This window comes from Aedes aegypti, chromosome 3 (genome assembly GCF_002204515.2).
Source record: "Aedes aegypti strain LVP_AGWG chromosome 3, AaegL5.0 Primary Assembly, whole genome shotgun sequence".
NCBI classification, from domain to species: Eukaryota; Metazoa; Arthropoda; class Insecta; order Diptera; family Culicidae; genus Aedes; species Aedes aegypti.
In genome coordinates this window covers 3,828,565-3,853,597 of record NC_035109.1, presented here as the reverse complement: position 1 = coordinate 3,853,597, position 25,033 = coordinate 3,828,565, and the positions used below count along the sequence as shown (strand labels likewise).

Sequence of the window (25,033 nt, the reverse complement as noted above, 5' to 3'; positions counted from 1 at the left end):
TGGGTAAATGCCATCAATATAAGGGTTCATTCAAATATTACGTAACGCAATAGGGGGAAGGAGGGGGTCGTCCATGATGTTACGGTCCATACAAAAATTTTAAATTCTCCATACAAAAGCAGTTACGTGGGGGGGGGGGGGGGGGTCAGTTGGTCTCAAATTGGCAAATTTTGTGTTACGTAATATTTGAATGATCCCTAATCATGTCAAGCTAAATGTTAATTCGGGGAAATCACATTCGATGGAATTCGGGGTAATGGAATTCGGAGTGATGGCATTCAGGGTAATGGGGTAGAATTTCCCTGGAATAATCCTTGGACGAGTTATGTATTTTATGGAGAAATGCCAGGAAACATCTCTGGAAATATCACTGGAGGAATCAAGGGACGAATGACCCTCAGGTTAAAGTCCCCCTCATCAAACAACAACTGGAGGAATCACCGGAGGAGTCTCTGGAAGAATTATTTAGAGAAATTTTTGGGAGTATTGGAATGGAGCTCTATTAGAACTGGTTTAGAATATACGATTGTAATTGAAAGTTCTTCTTAAAGGAATTCCTAGATTATTGTTTGGAGAAATTCATTGAAAAAATATTTAGAGGAATCCCAGGAGAAGTAGATATTGTAGAGATTTGAAGAAAATTTTGAATAATGAAACGACCTACTGGGTGACAGTATAACGTTAGCTGTTAGCCGGGTAACTACTCGGAAATGAAATCTCGGGAGTTTTTTTTTACGAAAGTCCCTATTAAATTTTTCGAATAACTTCAAAAAGGGATCTTAGAGAGTTTTAGAAAAAACGATGTAAAATTTGATGAGCATCTGAAAAATCCATAAAACAGTAAAGTTTTTGAAAGTATCTTTGTAAATATATCGTATAAGTGCATTGATTTTGAAGAAGTTTTCAAAGGAATATATTAAGTTAGGTAAAGAACGTTTCCAAGTAAAATCCATGAATAGATAATAAAATCCAAAAGAAAGCTATAGAATGTGAGGAATCTTTATCAAACATTTTAAATTGAAAATCTTTCCTACAATTTCCCAATTTAAAATTATTCAGTAGATTAGTAGATTATAAAAAGCTGCATAATGACTTTATTATTATTTCCACGTGAAAATAAAAACATGAATTTTTCCAAGAACTTATCGCAGGATGTTTTTAAAAATACTTTCCTTCTTAAATCAGTCCAAAGATTTTAAAGGTTTTTTTTCCAATTTCCTTTCAAGAATTCCTCTAGGATTATTTCAGGCATTCCTTCAGGAAACCATTTCGAAATTCTCTTTTGGATTCTACCAGTAATTAACTCAAAAAAAACAAAATGTGGCAAATAACTCGAAGGTGCTCAATGCTTCAGGAATTCAATTCAATTATTTTAGTTATTCATCCAAGAGTGGTTTCAGGAGTTCTACCAGAATTTTTCCCTGTGTTTTTTCAACAAATAGCTACTAGTATAACTCTAGAAATTCATTATGGGTCCTTTCTACAATTCTTGCAGAGAATAACCCCTCCAACCTCGATTTCCTTTGGAAGCTACATACGAGGTGAGCTTAAATTAGTAAAATTTATCAGTAAACCTTTATTCTAGAGCTGATCCTGGTGTAAGAACACCTGGCCTGTAAAATTCTCTGAAATACATGTGTTAACATTTTTGAAAAAAAAAACGCGGTGGAAATTTTCTAGAGCAATTAATTACAAATTCATTGAAACTATAAATTAAAATAATGCATGAAGAAATTCTTGATGGAATCTCAAGAAAATTCATCGCTTATGTGTCCAAGGAAATCTTTGAGGAATCTCGAGAAGATATTAAAAATCTTTAGCGAATGAAAAGAAACAATGATTAAGGAATTGCAGTAAATATTTATGAAATGAAGAATTTATATTGGCTTTCAGGAAACACTAAGGACTGTTCATTAAAGAAAGTGGACACCTGATTGTTAACATTTTGGTGTGAAAATTCCAAGGAAAAAATTCAAATTTTGTTTCAGTGTGTACTCAAGTGTTTATTTTGACAGCAGAAGAAAGTTGACATCAAACAGTTGTAAATTCCAAGTGATAGATCGGTTTAACATGGCGACACGCAGATTTTTTCTGCACAAATGGTGTTAAAAAAAAGCTGTCGTTCCGAGATTTGGCTTAAATCGTGAAGTGTCCAAATTCCAATTTTTCAACACTGTATCGAAAACAGATGCTTATGACGACGTGCAATACATCCGAACAGAAAAATTTGGGAAAAAAGTTTTTTTATGGCAAGTAATTTGCTCCTGCGGTATGAAAAGTACTACATTTTTCACAACGGGTTCAATCAACGACGAAAATTACAGAACTGAATGCATTTAAAAACGTCTTCTGCCCATCTACCGAAAGTATAACAAGCCTCCATTGTCTTGGCCAGGCCTTGCATCGACTCACTATGCTTCAGCTACTTTGGAGATGATCAAGAAGGAAAAAGTCGAATTTGTTTAAACATGGCAGATTCTACCGAATTGCCCATAACTACGCCCCATTTGGAAATATTGGGCAATAATCAAACAACATCTTAAGAAGGATGGAAGATAAGCAAGTGCCATGGATTTTTTCAAGAAAATGTGGTAAGCAACACAAAGAAAAGTTACGAAGATAGTTGTGCAGAATCCGATGGTAGGCATCAAGAGAAAAGTCAGAGCATTATCCAGGAATGCTCAATAAATTTTCAAACTTATGTGAATTTGGTCGAGATTACTCTGATTTCCATGTATTTCATGAGAACTCATGAATTTGTTCGAAAATAAACAGTTTGCTTTAAAAAATACGTGTCCACTTTCTTAAATGAACAGTCCTTAGTAGATTTTTCCGTAAAAATATTTGTTGCCAAATTTTCGCGAAAAAGTTCTCTAAGGAAGTTTTCTTAATTAATTTCGTAATATTTTAACGTTGAAAAATCCGTCATCGTAATGATCGAAACTTCAGATTGTTGAGAAGTAGTGAACACTTTTTAATGAAAATGTTGTCGATTTCAAATGAGAAAAAAAAATCTGCTTTTATAAATCCTAAAATTAATGCCGGATCCTGTCCGATAAATGATTTATTTTTTTAAGGATTCCTCAAAAATCTGGATCTGCAATGCTCCATTAGTTTTTCAAATACATTAAAAAAGAAATTTAATCATATTGAATTCAATTTTGAAAATTCTATTCCATTCCAAAACGAGTCCTCAAAAAAGTGACATTCTAAAAAAGTGGATATTTTTGATTAAAAGCTAGGTAGTCTACTCTAGGATAATTATGAGAAATATTAGAGCAATGGAGGAAACTCTTGAAATATTTGTAGATCTACCAAGATAATTTTGAAGGAATGCGATGTAGCAGTACCTAGTATATATAGTAGGTATATATATATATATATATATACATATATATATACATATATATATATATATATATATATATATATATATATATATATATATATATATATATATATATATATATATATATATATATATATATATATATATATATGTATATATATATATATATATATATATATATATATATATATATATATATATATATATATATATATATATATATATATATATATATATATATATATATATATATATATATATATATATATATATATATATATATATATATATATATATATATATATATATATATATATATATATATATATATATATATATATATATATATATATATATATATATATATATATATATATATATATATATATACATATATATATACATATATATATATATATATATATATATATATATATATATATATATATATATATATATATATATATTTGTGTAACTTTTCTTCAGATTACAAACAGGATACTTCCGAAATTTACATAAATATTCCCGTATACATCTCTACATACGTTCAATGAAGTTCTTCACAGTTTTTTAGACGATGGGCTTGAAATATAAGGACGGATTCGTGAGGTATCTTCTAGAAGTAACTGACAAAGAATGTTGAAAAACCGGAAAATAGTTTTGATTTATGTCTTGAAGATTTACAGAGCGAATTTCTGGAGGATTTGTTGGATTGATTCAAATAAAATATGTAAAATCACAGCAAAACTTTTTGGAAACAATCTTGACGAAAACGCAGGAGAAATTTAGCACGAGGTCTGTAACTGGGTTTTGGAAGGAATCGCTGCAAGTTCAATAGACGATATCCTGGAGGAATTTCTAAAAACCATGCAATTTCCGAGTTCCGAACGAAATTTCCAAAGGACTTCCTTGACATTAATATTGCGTCATTCATTAAGGCAATTCTGAAAATTCTTGCATTCCTTTTTGGAAGGGCCTATGAAGGCATTCATCGGAGAATTTGAATTCATACCTAAAAATAAAGAAGGATTAGTTGAGGGAAAACATTTGTTAACAATATACTCCAATAACAGCAACAGCAGTAGCGACATTTTGACAATCAATTAACACATTGGTTGCTACAGGTTGCTACGACCATCAGTCATGGAACTTGAACTTACGTGTTTGTTCGAACTGTGTAATATATAGACGAACAGTTCGTCTGTACAAAACCTCGAACAGTTCGCGCGAACTTTGAACGAATATGTTCGAGCGAACGTTCGTGCATTGCGCGCACTGTGTAATCAAGGCTTTACAGAACAAAAAACCAATGCAACTACGATCCAAGGGACCATCGAGTTAGCCATGAGAACCAACTTTTACTATGGTTCTCTAACTCGATATCGAGATACGGAATATCGAGTAAGGGAGAGTTAACTGTAGTTCTCAGTCTTTGTGTTATATAAATTATATAACATTTTTGCGTGACGAAATCGTGACCGAACATACCTAGACATACTCGGGTCACTTCCATGATTTTTTTTTTTTTTGTTTCACAGCAGCCTGGGTGCTTGTTGATTTTCAGTTCGCATAATTAATATCGTCAAATGCTGTTCGCACGTGTCGTCTGGAGCTACTGAATGTGAAAAACTTGTTACAATTTTTCGCCAGGAGACTGTACTACCCCTAAAGTTATCATGAATAGCAAACTGATCCATTCGGATAAGAATCAAAGTTCAAAGTTGTCCTACGCCTAGATAAGTATGCATATTTTTGAGGGTCCGCAGTATCGCACGCAACTTCAAAAAGGTTGCGAACCACTGCTCTACACCATCATTCTGGAAAGTGTGGTGCATGTTGCTTTTACCCACCACGTTGCAAAATATGGATTTACCTTCCGGCAACGAACTCAGCGGTTGCTGGGTTAAACAATTTTAAATTTTAATATCTACAAGAAATTTGTGCTTCAGTTTTCCGTACGTTTCAGAGTGCGAATAATGCTCAATTTAAAAACTCTGGTGTGGATTTTTGCAACAGAAACGGAACGTCATTGAATGGAAAGGTAATCGAAATTTATCGAAATGCCACCGTACGGCCGAAGCACATTCCACGTATCGTATGTTGGAAATTGATGGAAGGGGATCACCGCCAACTAGGTACTGCGAGGAAATTTAATCGATAGCAACTTGCCGACGGGCTTTTACCAGTATTCGTTGCGTCGAAAGCGAAGCAATCTGGGATTTCCTGCAGTTCAGTGCGACATTCCTGGGGGTAAAGAAGCAAATTTACAGTTTCGGATTACGTAAAAATGCCTCCCAAAGAGAAGAAGCCAAAGAAAGCTAAAAAGGCTGTGCCGGATATTCAACCGGTGGATGGACTGAGTGCCGTGGACCGCCAGTTTTTCGAAATTACCATTAACGATCTGAACCAAAAGTTGGCGCGATTGAGGACACACAATGTTAAGATTGAGGAGCGAAACGAGGAACTGGAGAGTAAGCTGAAGCAGATCGAGGAAGATCGGGCAGATGTGACAGCGTTTTTGGATCGAACGTTACAGGAAAAATTAGCAGTAATCATAGAACTGGAAGACAAGCTGAGTGAGCTGTCGAAGGTGCGAGACCAGGAGAATGAAGAATGTCAGAAGAAAATTGTCAGCCTAGACGCGAAGTACAAAGCCATGCATGAACAACTGACCTCAGAGATAAAGCTACTCACAGGAAAGTTGAATTCAATGGAAGAATTCCGCATGCAGCGTGATGAGCTGATGGCGAAATTCGACGCGCAAGATACAGAACTCAAAGAACAGAGTAAACGACACAAAACGACACTGTACGAAATGGAACGCAAGGTCATACTGGACAAGGACCGCTTGCGAAAGGATGTGGAGAATAAACTGCTTCAGCTTTCCACGGAGTTTACCAAATCTTCAGAGATTCGAGTTGCAGCGCATACCCAGAGGTTAGTTCGCGAAAACATCGCATTGAACAACGAAATGGATCGGATGATCTTCACCCAAGAACGATTAGAGAAACAGTACGCTGACTTGAAGGCCCAAAACGGGGAACTGCGCAACCAAGCGGAAATCGACCTGGTAGAGAAGCAACGTCTAATGCAGACGTGTCAGGAACGATTAGACCTGATCAAGCAACTAGCCGATCAATATGAACAGCAACTGCACAGAAATGCCCAGCTGCACGCATACAAAGAAAAGGCGGACGAATTCGAAACTGAAACTCAGTCTACGAAGAAGGAATACAACCACCTAAGGCAGAAGGTACGAATCCTTGAGCAGTACATCCACTTCATCAATACCGATCGCCAATCACTACGCAACGAGTCGGACCACAACCGGAAAGAGTTTGACCGTATCTCGGAGATTCTAAAGACCGTTCGCTTCACGGTTCGCTCGGCCTTCAAAGAGGACGAACTGGAAGACGATCTGCCGTATCAGGAAATCAAGCGTAAGCGTCTGATTGCGGATCTTCTGAACACCTTGACCGATTTGGAGTTGAAGCCATTGGTGACGGTTTCCGTGGCGACGATCCCGGAAGGTGCTGAAGGTTACGAGCAGGGTGATCTCGGCGTTATACCGCGCGAAACGATGGATTCGATTATCGCGAAGACGCAAGTTTCCTATCTGCCTGACTCGCCTCTGATCAGCTCGGACGCCACTTCGTTGGCATCGGGTTTGGATCAGGAAAGCGCCAGCTTGCACTACGCTTCCGGCAGCGATGTGATCCTCGATGTGGTCAGTGGTTCGCAGTTGGTGTTCAAAGGATCGGAAGATACGTACGAAGATCGAGAGTCGAAGCAAGCGGAAGAGGAAGGCGATGAGGAGGGAGATCAAAAGGCGGATGAGGAGAAACTGAAACGGGAGGCTGGAGCTGACGCGGATGAACAGCGATCGGTTGGGGGTGATGGAAGTGTGCAGGGTTCGGATGTTCATTCGACGGGATCCGACAAGGAGCGCCCGGAGGATATCATTATCGACGCACCGGACGTCATCGAGGACGAACCGATTGAGTTTGGAACCACGAAAAGCGATTCAGATTAAAATTTACGGTGTGATAATAAATTGATGGTGTGTTTCAATCGGGTGCTTTATTTTATGCCGATTTGCTAAAATAAAATAAGCTAGAATCACTGTTTCCACATTTGACGAAATTATTTTAAGGTAATACAGTCAAACCTCCATAATTCGATATTAAAGAGACCATCAAGTTAGGGAGGTATCGAGTTATAGAACACAAAACCAGAGAAAATGCGATTCAAGGGATCATCGAGGTAGCCATGACAATTAACTTTTACTATGGTTCTATAACTCGATATCCAGATACCGTATATCGAGTATATGGAGAGTTGACTGTAGTATTGCATTGTAACTCATAACATAACTGCATTCAGTGGCGTTATGGACCCCTATTCTTCTTGGCATTACGTTCCCTCTGGGATAAATATTGCTGAGCATGGTGTACTACGAACACTTCTACAGTAGACCTATTCATATTTTCAAAAATGTCTGGAAACTCTCCAGTAAACCAATACTTTGATTTTTCATTGCGAAATGAACTTCTGGCCAAAATTTCACTCAATTTAGAGTAAATTTAGTTGTGCTTCAAATCAATTATGTGTTTTTGGGCTAGTTTCAAGCTTTAAAAATTATAACTATAGAACGAAACATCAAAATTTTTCGGAAATACTTCTACATAGTAGTTTTTCCAATTCTATGAACTTTTGCCGAACACAATTTTATGATTGGAGCAAGTTTTAACATAGTTTGGTTGAGGTTTGTATCTCGAGGTTCTTGAAAATCTCTTTTTTCGGGAATTGTTTTCACTGAATAGCATGCCTGCATGAAAATTTCGGATTTTTAATTTCCAGACATGATGACAATGCATATCTAAAAGCCAATCCCATTCAAAGTAACCATTTATCTTACGAAAATAAATTGTAAAAAATAGGTAATTATGAAGCACATTAATAAATCCACTGTGGGTGAGCCAAGAGCACCACCGTGAGCTTCAATGAATTCAAAAAATGAACACATTAGCACTGCCTTTGATTGTTTTCAAATCGTTCTAAATGATCAGTGAAATGCGATCAAAACAATCATCAATCGGAACGAAAAAGCAATGCTAACTTGTTCAATTCATTCGTTTCCGGTACATGTGTCATGCATGATTTAACTATCATCAGGTTGCGATGCAGTGCTCGATCTTTGGGCATTTATTGTAATTTATTGCCTTTAGCAACATGTAATCTGTTGATGGTCAATGAATTCATAAATCTCGCGTAACATTACTAAAGGACCTATCTAACATTGAGAGGCTCTCTTTGTTTACTTTCTCTTTCATTAATAATTGAGTCACATTAATCTCTTCTGTTGCTTTTTTTGTATGAAACGCTAGTCAAGGAGATTGACTTTCGATCTATAGTGAAAAACTTCCCAAAATCTTTAGTATTCCACTGTTACAAACAAAAGAGAACGAGAGAGGAGAGAATCTCTCATTTGTACATAGGTCCTTTAGTAATGTTCCGCGAGAAATGTATTATGTTTGATTCCCGTTGACTAGGGCCTGAAAAAATAATACCAATGCATGTTTTATTTACCATATATATTGAGAAAACTGTAATTTCTGGGTACAGCGGAGTACAAATTTGGATCAAACAATGTTAAAACTCAATTTAATCTTGTTAGCGTGTTCGACAAACTTTAACATAATAGAATTAGCTTTCAAATAGTGGTAATAGCAAGTGGTTTTGATTTTCCACATGCTAGTTATAATTTTTCAAACCTTGAAATAAGCCCAAAAACACATTTTCAACTTGAAGCATACTGAAATCTTTATCAAATGAGCTGAAAATTTGACCAGACATTGTTCTTGGCATGAGAATTCCGAATACTGCTTGACCGGTAGATTTCCAGACATTTTTTAAAATATGAACAGGTCTATTCTACAGTTGTTAACTGAAATTTTTTGCCTGGTTCTCATTTTTGCATTCGTATATCATGTGGCAGGCATAGGCGTAATCAGAGGGTGCAGATAGGGGATAAGGGGTGCAATGGCATGCAAAAAAAAATTATAATTTTATCATCATGATAATTGCGTCATACGAAAATATTCCAATAATTCTTGGTGTCCTTAAAAACTCAAGGCTTCTGCCAAAAATTTAATCGTAAATATACGCTAAAAATTCGCTATGGATAACCCTAGGGTTTAATTGACGATTAAACCCGTAGGAAAACAACTATTTATTACGGTTATTAAGAAAATTTTCCGGTTTGCGGTAGCCGCAGAGTTCTACCGCAGGCTTCGAAATCATTCTATCATTGAACCAAACAATTCAATCATAGTATGCTTGAAAGATAAAATGCTATGGAAAAAAGCAATCAACAACAATCATCAAGACGGTATCCAAGGTATCATTGAAGCCTACTGATGATTTACAACCCATTTACACACATGTTATAATTGATGCATATTATCTCTTATATGACAAAATCTAGTCACATTAGAGTTAATATGCATCAATTATAACATGTGTGTTCCTTGGGAAGTGCAAATCAGTGATGTGATTGCTGCGGTAGTTTTTCGTTGAACCGTAAAACGGAAATTTTTCCCTAAAATTGCAATATCTCGAAACAAACCCTTTAGAGATAACTCCATCGATAAAAATTGAGTAGAAAAACTATCGTCATCAAACGATGTGGATCGCAGTAGGCAGCGCGCGCGAACGGATGTGTTGAAAATTGATCTGCCACAATTTTTTCGTCTCCGCAAATTATTAGATTCGGTTGGTGAAAGGGTGGTATAGTTTTTGAAAAAAAAGTGTCTATAGCGGAAATGAAACGGTTTATTTTGCACGCGTTCTGCTGGGAAGTGCTTCGTTACAGCACAAGCAGAAGACAGAGATGCATCTGAAGAGCCGAACAGCGGATCGGGCGGAGGACTTGATCGAATGGTACACGCTGGTGGTAACCAATCGATCAGGTTTTCAGCTTGAACCGCTGTCTTATTCTTTAGATTTGTGCTTTTGAGGGTTTGAGTTTTGTCTTCGTTTCATCTTAACATTAGCAATAAGCAATTCGTACAAATTCGTAGGAGGTACAGACCTGAAAGAGACTCGCAAAGAGGAAAAATATCAACGTCATATGCAGCCCAGATTCCGCTGTCACGAAACGTCAAATGCAGCCCGTCGTTTTTATGACTGAAAAAGTGAAAAGTATTGTCTTCAAAATAAACTATTATTAAAAACTTCTGTCAACGTCCGTTACCAAAGTCAAAGATTTAAGACCAACCCTTGACTCTTAGACAAGATTGACGCGTCCTACAACAGTCGCCTGGCCACGTCCTTGTGAATGCTGAGGAATGGGAAGGAATGATTAATTGAACACCTACTTAAGAAATATGCAGAGAACTCTACGACCTTTCATAGGTGCTACGGGAAATTGTGGAATGTAAATGGGATAGGACCAAACGCCGTTTGGTAGACGTTCTGGCACATATAAATCTCGCGTTCAGTATCATAAGGGCGTAACTGCAGTGATCGATTTCTCTTCATCGATTTTTTTTAGCTTATTACTTGACCGGACGATTGTATTCGAACACTGTTTTTAATTTAGTAGATATTACTCATCGTCCTTCGTCGTACTACACCGTAAAATGTTACGAAAATCGATTGAATTTCGTGTAATAATGCAAAGAGAAAATCGACGAAGAGAAATCGATCGCTTACGCCTGTATGATACTCAACGCGAGAAATAATATTTGGGCTTTGGTTCATATTGGATCAAACTCATCGAATTCTGCAACCTATCTCCAGTCAACATTCAATCAATCGTCTAAATAAAACATGTCTATACACGGGTTTGTGCAAACGATTCTGATGCCAAGGATCGCATTCGCAATACACTGGACGTATTTTCCACGAAAACCGAGAAAAAAAATCATTTGGGCGACGTTAGAACCGAACTCGCTTGCTTGGGCTTTCGGGCGCACTCTCGAGTTTTGGTGAAGATGAAACCAGAAAAAAGTTTTATTTAGCATGACATAATTTGTGTACCATCCCTTACAACGATTTAAAAAAGCCTCTTGAGGGTATCAGAAATCAAAATTATTTTTTAATTGTTGATATGTTATGTGTAATTGGTTAATTATGCAACAAGTTGCAAAATGATGATTTTTTCAGCACGAGTCGTACGTTCATTCCAACGAGGCTCGCCGAGTTGGATAAATACTACGAGTGCTGAAAATTCGAATTTTGCAACGAGTTGCTTACAACATTTTTTGCAATAACGAAAATGACGCTAAAATTGAATTATTTTTGGAGATATTTCAAGAAAATCCACAATTCAGTGTTTCCCAATCAGGTAGGCTATGGAACTATTTTATTTTATGTTCCGAAACCAGACCGGATTATAACCCACGCACTACAACGGACACGGCAAACCGAACTGGGAGGATTATCACTCAACTAAATCAGGGGAAGAACTTTCAACACTTGGGGTTTTCTTACTTGGGAAGCATAACTTGTTTGATTGAGGTGTAAAACTGAAGAGAGCCTCTTTGGGCTTGTTTATTGTAAATATAAGTTTGAGCTTCTGATTCTCCGATCCGAATCCAACTCGATTCGGTTCGTCAAATAGATTTATAATCAGAATTTTGTTAACTAAGCCATTGAGAAAACCAGAGCAATTCAATAAGACGTATGGAGATAATCGATTTGTTATTTTCCAAAACAAAACTGAAAAGTGCTACTTTTCGATACTTTTATTAGTGCTGAAAAAACACTTTTCAGCTTTGTTTGTAGGAAAAGTAGGCCGTTATGTTGGTCATTTCCTTAATAAAAAGCAGGCCGATATGCAACCGAATTGAAAAAATAGTAGTTTACGCAACAAGGTGCAGAATGAAGATTTTTACAGCACGAGTCGTACGTTTATAATTACGACGAGTGCTGTAAAAATCGAGTTCTGCACCGAGTTGCGTACAACATTTTTTGCAATTTCATGAAAGGTTACTTGAGGAGTAATTTCAAAACTATTTTTCATCAATTTGCGCACGGCCGTCCGTAGCTATGTTCGAAAAATTATGATCATAGCAGGCTGTACTGAGCAACTGTCACAATTTTTCAAACCATCGTCCGGATAGCATCATTATTTGAAACAATGATCGATTCCGATTCTGACGTTCCGATTGATATTGAATCGGCAGCGGAAGTGGCCCTGGCTGGTCTCCTACCGGAGAAATCTAAGACAAGATACGAAGAAGCTTACAAGCATTTCAACGAGTGGTGTATCAAAAACAAGATTGGTAAGATTGTCGAAAAGTGTATGCTGGCCAAGGGGTGGATCACTCTTGATGCATCTGATATATCGAGAAAATTTGATGCATTTAAATGCATTCAAATGTTCAATTCCAACAAATTTGCAAATCATGGCTTGCTCAAACGTTTGGCTGCTGTCTTTGCCAAAGTGTCAAATTTGTCATTCCAGGAACTCAAGAAGAGCTGCTGCCTCATCAACAAATGCTTACCCCAGGTTTTGTACCACCTCCTGATTGTCGGAATTTGATTCCAGATCCATGTTGTCCCGGTTTACCATCCTTAGGTTCGAAATTGGGCAAGGTGCATTAATTTCCATTGAGAGGAAGCGTGAAATATTTACCGTGAATGCAGATTGGTCAAAGACAAATTAAAGACCCCCATGTCCCTTGTAGTTGCCGAAAATTTTATGGCTCATATGGTAATCTAGAATGCCGTTCAAAGTGTACTGCGATCTGTCAAACTTGGGTACCTTTTGCACTACCGGGGGACCAAATGCAGTACTAGAAGTGGTACCCAATCTGCGCCCGAGAGGGGCGGACCTGGATTGGTTACGTGCTCAAAAAGAGAGAAAATATATCCAGAATAGTGGAATTGCTGCATTGACCTATCTAGGGGCGAATTGAGCTCACTCGGTCTAGGAATTTTTGGCATCGCTTATCCAGACAGTAACAGCGGCAGTGATCCTCATCGATCTAAATCTCTGGTTGCCATGAAGACCCAGTTTCTTTTGTCAATCTGATGGTTGACCATACACGTATTCCAGACAAGGATCTTTTTCGCTGACCGTACGTCCAATATCTCCGTGAACTTAAGATGATTAAAAAAATATATGAGAGATTTTCCAGACAATAATGTACGGAACGGTGAAAATGCAGAGAACTGTAGCACGAGCTAAAGAAAAAATATATTAAAATTCCATCCTTTCACTCCCAACTCCCATTGAAGCAAATAAAACAAGTTATTTGTTCAAAATTTTATAATTTTATGTCTTGTTTTTTACATCCAACTAAATGTGTGCTCTACAACTCGATGTAGATCCGCCCAATCAAATAAATGTGGTAGCTCAGTGATATAGAAACGGTTCTCCTTCAGTAGGAAAAAAAAAACGTTACAGACTACGGGTTTCTCGAGGAGTTCCTCCTACTAGCGAGTAGTTCCGTTTCAATATAAGCGCAGGCTTTGAAAATACTTCTTAACATAATACCTGTTAAGGAATGGAATTCCTTTTTGGATAATCTGAAATTTATAACGATTATCAAAAGGATTGGATAAAAAAACAAACCGTTGAACCAGGTCCGTCACACTCGAGCTCAGATTGTGTACCACTTCTAGTACTGCATTTGGTCCCTCGGTAGTACAAAAGGTACCCAAGTCTGACAGATCGCAGTACACCTTTCACGGCATTCTAGATTAGCTTATGAGCCATAAAATTTTGGGCAACTGCAAGGGACATCGAGGTCTTTAATTTGTCTTTGGTTGAACCATTCATAACAAACAATTACGCGTTGCTATGGAATAATTTGTTGTTAAGGTGGAGTCGTTAATTCAAAAGCTAAGTTGATGCGAACGCCGAAAAATGCATTTGATGCAAATGGATGTACATTTGATGTGTACTGAACAAGTGATCCACCCCTTGATGCTGGCATACTTCTCGCATGAAATGGTGCACCAGAAGCCATCAACGAAATGGACGCGATTTTCAATGCTTAAAAGTACAATAAGTCTAAATATCGGCGTTGATGTTGGTGAATACAAAAATTACATTACAAAATCAAAAATCTTCACCAAAAAAAAAATTTTTTGATTTTTTGAAGAACGTCGGTGATGATATTTATTTAGCTGTGAAGGTGAATGTAATTTAATCAAAACCAAACAACTTTATTTAAACCTATTTTTTAGGCGAGAAGAAATAACCAAGTTAACGCTGAATGACATTGAAGATATGAGAGACAGTGTGAAAATCACTATTCCCAATACTAAAACCAAGATCCTCCGACAGTTCGTCATCACGGCAGGTAATGCACCTGGCGTCGATATGTTGAAGATGTTCCGTTCTTACAGACAACTGCGTCCGGCTGATACAAACCACTTGCGTTTTTTTGTGTGCTATCGATCTGGAAAGTGCACTAAACAGCCCATCGGGATCAACACGATAGCTAAAATGCCAAAAATAATCGCCGAATTTCTGAAGCTACCGTCACCAGCAGATTACACAGGACACTGCTTTCGTCGATCGTCCGCGTCTCTATTCGCAGATTCTGGGGTAGATATTTCTGTTCTCAAGAGGCATGGAGGGTGGAAATCTTCAACTGTTGCTGAATACGTCGAAAATTCCTTGCAACAAAAAAGATGATAGCTGAAAAAAATATGGGAATCCCAGATGAAAATACCGCAACAGAAAGAGTTCTTCCATCCACATCGACAGTTCCGCACTACAGTTTTGCTGTTCCAGCTGATGATTCCAGAGCCACAGTAGGAGCGGAAAATATTCCTTTTTCAACAACGGCAGCTACCCACAGTTTCGAAGTTCCAACATTTGCGCCCACTACCCCGAATGTTCCAAACCCAGTTCAAATTAATAATTTGACTAACTGTGTTATTAATTTTTACCAAAATAAATAGGTATTAAATAGGTTATCAATAAAATATACTCATTTGAACTGATTACAGAAATGATTTGTTAATTTATTAAAAGAAGAACTGATTATCGAACATTTCATTCAACAACAAAACAATATAGACCTAGTCGAGTCTAGTACACGACACTGAAGACGGCCTTACAGTTGAGGTCGAAATACGCGTATCTGTCAAAGGATACAAACTCTAGTGGAATTAAATGGTATAGTACTAAATTCGGTTTTTTCATCTACTTATAGGTATTCTACTAAACAGCTCGAAGATTTATTAATATAGACCTCTCCGTGTCTCCAAAACTGCAATCACATGTGCTTTATTACGTTACTGAAAAGCGTTGCGTAATGAACCATTACGCAACTGAAATGCGTTGCGTAATGAGTCATTACCGCACGCTTTTCAGTTAGGTAATGAACTCATACGACAATGCTGGAAAGTAGGCCGTTTCATGACGAATTAGCGTGAGAAAAAATGGCCTATTACGATGAGAAATTGCAAAATAGTAGTTTACGCAACTCAAATCAGTTGCGTAATGAAAAAGCGTTGCGTAATGACTATTACGACACTGCATTATTCAGTGCAGGAAAATAAGCAAATTCATGACAGATTGGCGTGATGAAAACCGCATATTACGATGGGAAATTGCAAAAAAATAATGTTTTTGCAATTTCTCATCATAATAGGCTGTTTTTCATCACGTCAATCTGTCATGAAACGGCCTACTTTCCTGCACTGAAGTATGCAGTGCGGGAATAGTCATTACGCAACTGTTTTGAGTTGCGTAATGGATCATTACACAACAATTTTTCAGATATTGTTAAATGATGGTGAATGCATTCCTATATAATTTCTGATACCCTCAAGCGGCCTTCTACACAATTACAAAAAATATTGTACGTAGGGTGCCGGTACCAATGGTTGTAATGTACCAGTAGATTGGACTATGGAATAAAACGAACATTTGTCTATAAAAACGACACGTGCTATTTTTGGTGGATAGATCGTCTCTAGTTTAGGCGCTTTGCCAAATTTCAGCTTTTTATTTTATCAAAAAGTCATATAAATAATTAAGTTTATGCAAAAAAAATTGCTTCCTTGCACCAGTAGTAGCCGTCGTGTTCCAGTAGTGGATCAACGGATGGAAGCAGTTCTTAAAATGGATGTATAAAAATGAAGAAAAGCCCTAGAGATGATCTTTATGCTTCATTCAAAAGATATTAATTGCTGTTCCGAGGGAAAAATATAATTCCTATGTAAAAATTTACCATTTTGTTTAAAATTCCTTATATCATTCCCGAACGTCTACTACTGGAGCACTAGCGCAACTACTGGAACACGTGTACCAATAGTGGCTCAAGCGATTTTATGTTAAAAAATTAGTTTTATCACTCTTTTTATATTTTTCCCATATAGTAGAGGTTGAAATCCTTCTGATGACACCAAAAGATCTCTGTTAAGGCTTTTCGCTATTTTGTTATGATTTTTTATAGCTTAGGTAGTCCACTAATGGCACCGGCACCCTAACTCATTGCAGAACTCGATTTTTACAGCACTCGTCGTAATTATCCTACTCGGAAAGCCTCGTGGGATAAACTTACGACTCGTGCTGTAAAAATCATCATTCTGCAACTTGTTCCGTAAACTACAATTGTGCATCTCCATATGTTTTTCGATATCTCTGAGAGGCCTCTGCTTATTAAGCACCATCACTAATATCGCTCATCCAAAATTCTCATTCGCAGGGTGCCTCCGTACAGACCGAACGCTGCGGCACGCAAACATCGTTCGACTCATGGGAGTGCATGTTCAGTCCGGGGGCCGGCAGCAACCTTCCGTCGGAAATCGCCGATGTAAGTACGGAGGTTGGACCAGCCTGTCGGTGCGGCTGCATCATTCACTTGGGAGCGGTCAAACCCAAACGACTGATAGCGTCCTCGTCGGAGAGTTGTCCGGAGCGGAGTCTGTGGTTGGTTCAGGGAGATGAAGGACACCGGATACGCTTCACCGTAGACTTCAGCAAGTTCCCGTGCGACCAACAGTGGTTGAAAGTTCGCGATGGCGACAAGCTTTCGCACGAGTTGATCCTGGAGTACGCATCGGGTCATATAGAATCCGGTAAGAGTGCCGACTCGACGGGTCCCCGTCTGCTGGTGGATTTCCACTCGAAAAAGATGGAACACTATGACGAGAACTGTATTGCTGGATTCGTGGGACAGGCGGAGCAGATAAGTATGTTAAATGTAACAACATTTCTGTGAAGAAATGCGTATTCATTGAGTTTACCTTTTCCAGAAATCTTACCCAACAACGTGTCCATTTCGATGGCCAGTAAAGTCATCATGCCATTCGTGCAATCATTTAGCTATGCCAATCTCACCTTAGCTCACATATGTGCAATAGTATTTATAAGTTTCATTATCTTTATAAGTTTTCTGCTTTTGGTGCAGTACGTTTTTCGATATAGGAAATACGAACTGGCAACGAGTCGGATGGAACCGGACTCGCCAGCGCATACCCTGTTCGGTTCCGCTGTATCGTTGAGCAATGCGCAGCAACCGCGGTCACGTGCCATGTCGACGACCACGTTGATATCGGAAATCGTTTCCTATGTGAAACTGCGACCCAAGAAGGGTTCCGTCAAACATGACCGGCTCCGCGAAAGCGTAGAATACAGCATAGAAAATTTCGACGTACCTTCGGACGGCAGTACTGAGCTTAGTGGGAAGGCCTTATCGACGGAAAAGGTTGATGAAATTCCACTGCAAACACTCAACAATCTGGATCATCCCAATGGAAGTTCAGCTGATTCATCGAGGGAAATCGTTGAACCCTACTCAGACGATCAGTCGACGAATGTGAGTTCAGCTTACTCGACGTTGAATAGGGAAGAGACGCCGCTGGTGGAACGAAGAGTACAAAAAACGACTCCCGAGCGAAGGAATCAGAGCAAAAGTGAAGGTAGATATTGTTTCTGATAAGATTGATAAACACAGACTGTATTTTTGTGATTTACAGGGGAAGGATCACCAAACGAGAAGACACCTCCCGTAAGCAGTGCCAGTACAATTACCTTGACAAACATCAGTCCATCGGATATTGTAAGTATGAAATTTCGTAATTTTCAGTACTTTGTTTAGCATGAGAAAATCTTTCTACGATAAAAGGAAAGCAAATTAATTCATCATTCATCAACGATATGGGCAATTCACGGCATCGTTAGTACCTGCCTCTATCTCAACTCGTGACCATTTCTTGTATTCGTCCAGCTTGACATTTATTTTGGAGAATTCTTACTGCCTTTCACACATTTTTTTCTTGTTTTCATAGATCCTCTTGGAAAACCTTAACATTCATCTAAAAGATCTAAGAACTTTACAGAAAAACTTAAATCCAAGAATTTCATTATCCCGTATAGGCTTGAGTGAAAGCAAAAATACTAAAACCCTCAACGCTCAGCGAATACTTAACGGATTCAATTTTTATTTTTAGTATACTGGTACACACATCTTTTTTCAAGAAGTGGCCAAAGGAACTCAGGAATATTCCTGTGGTCGGAGTTATTCCGGTGGGTCACTGGGTCAAGTCGGGTAAAAACAGGCTGTTTATCTTTATTTATTTCCAATAGCAATCATTTTAATTTGCATAACTCATCAAAATCGGATATTCAACACTATCAATGAACAAACATCGGATATTCAACACTATCAATTTACACCGTTTATAATGTACCGGATGTGGCTACTCGGACTTGATACCCTGAAAGAACTGGCTTAAGATTTGTTGGATACTAGACCGTTTCAATTCTCTAAAAGTAAAGATCAAACATAATAGTTCATTAAATGCGCTCACAAAAGCTTGACACAGATGTTAAGACACAAATTTGCCACTTCATCATCATTTTGAGGCATCTCAGAGACCCGAAAACGGTCATTTGTAGGATCAAAAAAATGCAGTACGCATGGTTGTCCAATTCAATCGCTTCTTATAAGGTGTACGCTGATGCTTTTTTCTTATAACTCTTTGATATACTGACCACATTATAGCCGATTCCGGAAATTATCTGTGAATACAAATTTGCCTTCCTCCAGGGGCACAGAAGTATAGAAGCCTTGTCATCCGACCTGACCCAGTGACCCACCGGAATAACTCCGGCCACAGAAACATTCCCGAGTTGTTTTGACCACTTCTAGAAACTAGATTACACGCAGGTTAAATTTGTAGAAAGTTTTCTCTTATATTTTTCAAAGCTTTCGCTTTAGGATATTTCTACTGAAAAATTAGATTAGAGACTCTTATAAGAATACCTAAGAATTATTCTGGGATTCCTTCATGAAATTGCTTCAAGTATCCCACCAAGTATTCTATATTGATTGTTTTTTAATAGCACCAGATATTACACCGGAAATTGCTTTGATTTTTTGTCATATTTGGTCAACTAGATTTATTTTAACTAGGAATTACTTTGACTAACTGTTTTTTTTTGTAAACACATTTATTTAGTTCATATTACATTTAAAGACGATTACAACATAACACAAAACTTTTAACAGACTACTAAGAATTTTTTTTTTTATTAAAATTTTGTTTATTTAGTCGTACAGCATAAATAACAAATTCGAACGTAAAAACTAATCTTCTAGATTCAAAGTGAATTCTAGCTCACCAACATCGATTCTATTATTAACATTATTATTAACATAGTTGATGTATTTAATGAAAATTTTAAGGATTTCACTTCTTCTCGTTGATGTAATGTAGGCCAAAATCGGTCGGATGAGGTCGTCGAATGAAAGTGTTTGCCAACCACTGAGCATCACTGTTGTTCTTCGCTGAAGCAGCAACCAAGCCGGAGCTACTCGGGGACACTCGCAAAATTTATGATGCAGGGTCTCGATGTCCAACACGCAGTGCTGACAATTCGGATCATTTGCTCGGCCAATGATATTCATCAGCCTCCGATGTTCTGTTTTTTCGTTGATCAAAAGGTAGAGATCACTGCGTTGCTTCGAAGACAGCCTTCTCGATGAAATATTGAGCCAAATATTTTTCCAATTCAGCCCCGGCGCATGCCGTTCTACTCGTGGTACATCGGTCTGATTCAAGTAGAAACGATGGATTTGTCCGCTTGTTGGATTTAGTTTTATGTGGTTGGGGAGTGTCGCAAATTGCTGGGAAAGTAGCTTGAGGCATGGGAATTCTGAGGTGGCTGGAATGTTTTGCGTTAGGAAAGAATGATAGAAGGGAATTGAATCCATTTCCTGAAGGTGTCGGTTGATTAACAGAGCTTTGCTTTTGATTGCTGGGAGATGCAAATTTAGACCTCATTCCTCTTTGCTACGAGCTAGCTGATACATCGGAATTCGTGCTGGCAGCCCCCGAAACAGAAAAGTTCCCATTGAAGCAGCCAGTTTCGCGGTATGCACACATTGTGGTGGAAGTATTGATGACAGATACCACACTTTCGCTGTAATGAAAGTGTTCAGCAACACAACCTTCTGCTGCAGGTTCAGAGTGCGCATGCTGTGCATCCAAATTATTTGGGCTATTTTAGATACCATGCTATCCCAGTTGAGCTTTGACATAAGCTTGACTGAGTTGGTGAAAAACATTCCCAAAACTTTCACCTTCTCCGCAGTTTGCAACCCCGGAAAGGCCAGTGGATCTCCATTGATGAAACCAACATCGATCGCAACTGTTTTTTGTCGATTCAATTTTGCCCCACCACGATCTCGAAGCAGTCAAACAGTTGAAAAACTTGGCCGATAGTCTCGTTCGAAGTTGCAATGATCGTGATGTCATCAGCGTACGCAACACACAGATCACCACCACATGTCTGCTCCAGTCGTGTGAGGAGAGGATGGAGATATACCACGAACAAAATCATCGACATTGGATCTCCTTGCCGAACGGACTGTTCTATACGGAACGGTTGAGATAGTCTTCCATTGATAAGCAGGCGTGAAGAGGATACATTAGCCACGCGGGAGAGCCAGCCGACAAAATCTTGGTTTATCCCCAGACCCAGCAGCGTCCGATGTAGGAACTCGTGAGAGACACGATCGAACGCGTGGTCCATGTCGAAAGAGATCAGTTTTGCTCTCTGTTTTCTCGAAATCAGCTGAGCCACCCGATCCTTGAGCGAGAGTGTTGCTTGAAAGATTGAGCGGTCACTGTTTGCACATTTCTGTGCGTCACTCAAAACCCGATGAGCCTGGAGAATTCGTTCCAGCCGATTCTTCATCACTCGGCTGAGAATTTTATAGTCCACGTTGAGGAGACTAATCGGACGAAAACTTCTCGCTGTTCCATCGCCGTCTCTCTTTTTGATGAGCACAATAGTACCATCTGCGAATTCAGGGGGAAGCTCATCCGTCATTGCTTCATTCATGACGCAATAAAGTTCTCGGTATATGACGTCGAACGTTCGTTGGTAAAACTCTACCGGCAGACCATCGGACCCGGGTGATTTTCGTTTTTAAGAGGTACGAATGGCATTTTTCAACTCGTCGAGAGTTATCTCGCTCATCATGTTTTCGTTTTGTTCGTCGTTTTCGGGAACTGATCTCGCAACTTGAAACACTTCTCCCGCATCCTGTCTCGTTTCCACCCTTGCATAAAGATTCTGGAAGTACCGAAACATGTGTTGTTCGATCTCCAGAGTGCCATGAATTTGTTCTCCCTGCTCGTTCTGTAGTTCTGTGATAGTCGTTCTCTTCCTGCGTCTATCTTCCAGCTGGAAAGTGGATAAGCTTTCTCCAGCCACAAATGTTTCATTAATTCTAATGAAGTTTTGCGTAAACTGCCGCTGCAACGTGAGCATTTGCGCTTTAATGCGGTTGATAGATACCAGCATGGCTGGATTCTGGTAATAAGCATCATATGCATTTCTCAACTGTGCGTAAAGTCTTTGGTACTCCGCGTGGAAGATGTTCATCGCTTCTCTGGACTTCCAGCGGTAAAACGATTTGATCTTCGGTTTCGCAAAAGATATCCACCATGCCAACCAGCTGGAGAAATTTCTTCGCTGTCGTGTCCAAAATTGCCACCGTATTTGGAACTGATCAATATTTTCGGCGGTCAAAAGATGAGGCCGAAGGGACCAGAAGCCACGTCCTTGTTCGCGGCCGAGGTGGGGAAGGCAGATTCGCGCTGTTAGTGCCTTATGATCAGTGAACGAACATACATGTGTGGTGGCATTCCGCAGATGCTCACACAGCCCTGTGCTTACGTATATTCGGTCGAGCCTTGACGTCGCATTGTGCGTGACGTACGTAGGTGCTGGTGTTGTAGGGTATAGTTTTATCCACACATCGTGGAGTTGCAGCTGACGAATAGTTGTTTGCAACGCTGGGCTCGTGTTGGCACTTGTTGCGTCACTCTGACGTAGCACGCAGTTGAAATCGCCTGCGAGGACGATGTGCGGTGTGTTGAAGCGAAGATAATACGAGATAGTTCCATTAAAGAATCTTTCTCGCTCGGCTCGGGCAGCTGTGCCCGATGGTGCATAAACGTTGCAAAGAGTCGTATTGTGGACTCGTACAGCAACGAGCCGGCCATCTAGGCTTTTTTCTACATGCGAGAAACGAATGTGGTCTTTTAGAGCGATCGCAGTTCCCCGTCTGGCGTGGTCTACATTGCAGATTACGGTGAATCCGAGAAGAGAGAGCTGCTCATTCTCCACCTCTTGGAGAAAAACGATATCCAAATCGAGCATTCGGATGAAGGATCGAAGGGCGTCAATTTTCGTTGCGTTTGTGATATTGTTGATGTTTATAGTTGCGAGATTATAACTGGAGAACTCAGCCATTAGTTCGCTTCGTGCCCCATTTCCCGCTTGTTTTCGTTATCCTCTTCCACTCGTGGCTTCTTGCCGGGTGGTCGGACACGAAGTTGTCGTTTGGAGTTGGTTGAGTCGACGGACGAATCTGTTTCGTTGCCATCTGATATTCCACTAGCAGATCTGCGCACCATTCCGTTGCTAACAGAAGGCTGTTGACCTGTAGTGGCGGTCACTGACCCACCTAATGGGGGAAAGAGTTGTTCGGAGGAGATTGATGGTGGATTCTGCTGTTGTTGCTTGTGTTGCGGGATTGGTTTCGGTGGTGGCATCGCTTCGGTCAGCGCCGAGATTGGGTTGGTTTTGTTCACTTTGGCTGTGGTTTGAGTTTCTGTTTTGTTCTGGTTTGCACCAGCAGCGATCGTGATATCGATCGCTTTGGAGCCGGAGTGGCTCATCTGCTTTGCGGCATCAGCATACGATTTTTCACGAGCAGTTTTTTATTTTGCACGCAGGTTAGTCCTACATGGACATAATCGCGGCAGTGCTTACATGTATGACTCTGCCCGAAATAGCCAACGGCTGTCAGCTCTCCGTCAATCGTAACCCATGATTCAATGTTGTGTTTCACAATCATTTTGACGATGCGAACGCCGGTCAGAATGCCTGGAAAATCAACGTCACTTCCGCTCCGCTGCTCACGTATCTCGATTACGTCACCGTACTTTCCGAGAAATTCGAAGATTTTTTCATCTGATACATCTTCGGATAAGTCGTAGAGTCTTACTTCCACTGCTCCATCTTCCATTGTGATGCGAAGCGGATACTTTTTTCCATCAACCGATATTTCATGTTGGTTGTCGTGTTCTTCACAAATACGCTGTGCGAGCGTTAGATCGACAACTTTCACGAACGTAACACCGAGAGCTCTGCTGTTTTGGATACGCAACACTTCACCAGGTTTGATACCCAGAACAGTCGCACAAAATTTATGGACTTTGGCCACATCTGGCTTCTTCGGCACATTCGAAAAGTCTATACGAAAAGTATTCTCCCGCCGGCCCATGACGGAGTTGCACGATGCGCATCGACACTAGATGACACGGCGTTGAGAAAAGGAAAAACCGAAAAAATGGACTAATAAATTAGCTTGTGTTCGACTTCCAGAGAACGATAGCAAAAACGCGTCTATTCAGCTCGGAAGTTGAGCGCTCACTGAAGAATGGCAAATTTTTATCTAATGCAAATATTCATTCAGAAATCAGACATTTTCTAAGGATTGTTTTAACTGTTCTAGGAATTATCGTACAGCTTGGGATAGCTCCCTAGAAGCCAATTGAAACTACGTGTGTAGCTCTTTTTTCGTAGCATATGATTAAAATCTTTATCTACCAAGGATTATGGCTTGGATGTTCATTCATTCGACGTGCCACACACGAGGTTACTAATGGCTGTTGGGCATCATTAGTTAAGCGAGAATTGTTTATAAAATTTCAGCAGGGTCACGCCAGATGTTTTCATACTACTTGATCCTCTAAACATACCTTTCAATTTTTCGTTAGAAATTTTTCGAAACATTAAAAAAAACTAAAATTATAAAAGTAATTTCAAGCACAGCATACATCCATGGATTTCCTACAGATTCATCTAAAGATTTCAAAAATAATTATGCGAAAATCTATTTAGGAGCTTCAAAGATTTTTTAGGAATACTTAAATTCTAGTAATATTTCCCGACATTCATGCAAGATCTTCTGTAATAAAGTTGTTTTTCAGAATATACGCTATATGCAGACAACGCAAACATGAACCGCGTGGAAAAACCCTGACTCAAATTTTTTTTTCCATACAAAACAATGTTCTACGTTACGATTCGAACGGTCTTGAAACGTCGAAAAATGTTAGGAACTTGGAACCATGCTGGAGATATTCCTGGATGTACTGGGGTCACGGTGGTGCCAAATTGTGATT

At 39.1% G+C, this 25,033-nt stretch overlaps 2 protein-coding genes across 2 annotated transcripts in view; both read left to right on the top strand.

Annotated features, from left to right (window-relative positions):
• LOC5575378 overlaps positions 1 to 25,033 on the top strand; it is a 272,901-nt gene that overhangs the window by 229,909 nt on the left and 17,959 nt on the right. The window contains exons 6-8 of the mRNA XM_021852462.1: positions 17,029 to 17,515; positions 17,579 to 18,244; positions 18,302 to 18,384. Coding sequence (XP_021708154.1) covers positions 17,029 to 17,515; positions 17,579 to 18,244; positions 18,302 to 18,384 — 1,236 coding nt within the window. The remainder of the gene's footprint in view (positions 1 to 17,028; positions 17,516 to 17,578; positions 18,245 to 18,301; positions 18,385 to 25,033) is intronic.
• LOC5575379 (cilia- and flagella-associated protein 157) lies at positions 5,218 to 7,420 on the top strand. The gene has a single exon (XM_021852463.1). The coding sequence runs from the start codon at positions 5,637 to 5,639 to the stop codon at positions 7,380 to 7,382; it is 1,746 nt and encodes a 581-aa protein (XP_021708155.1). The 5' UTR covers positions 5,218 to 5,636; the 3' UTR covers positions 7,383 to 7,420.

Excerpts from the sequence above, each read along its gene's own strand:
- LOC5575379 (XM_021852463.1), top strand. The coding sequence starts at position 5,637 with ATGCCTCCCAAAGAGAAGAAGCCAAAGAAAGCTAAAAAGGCTGTGCCG.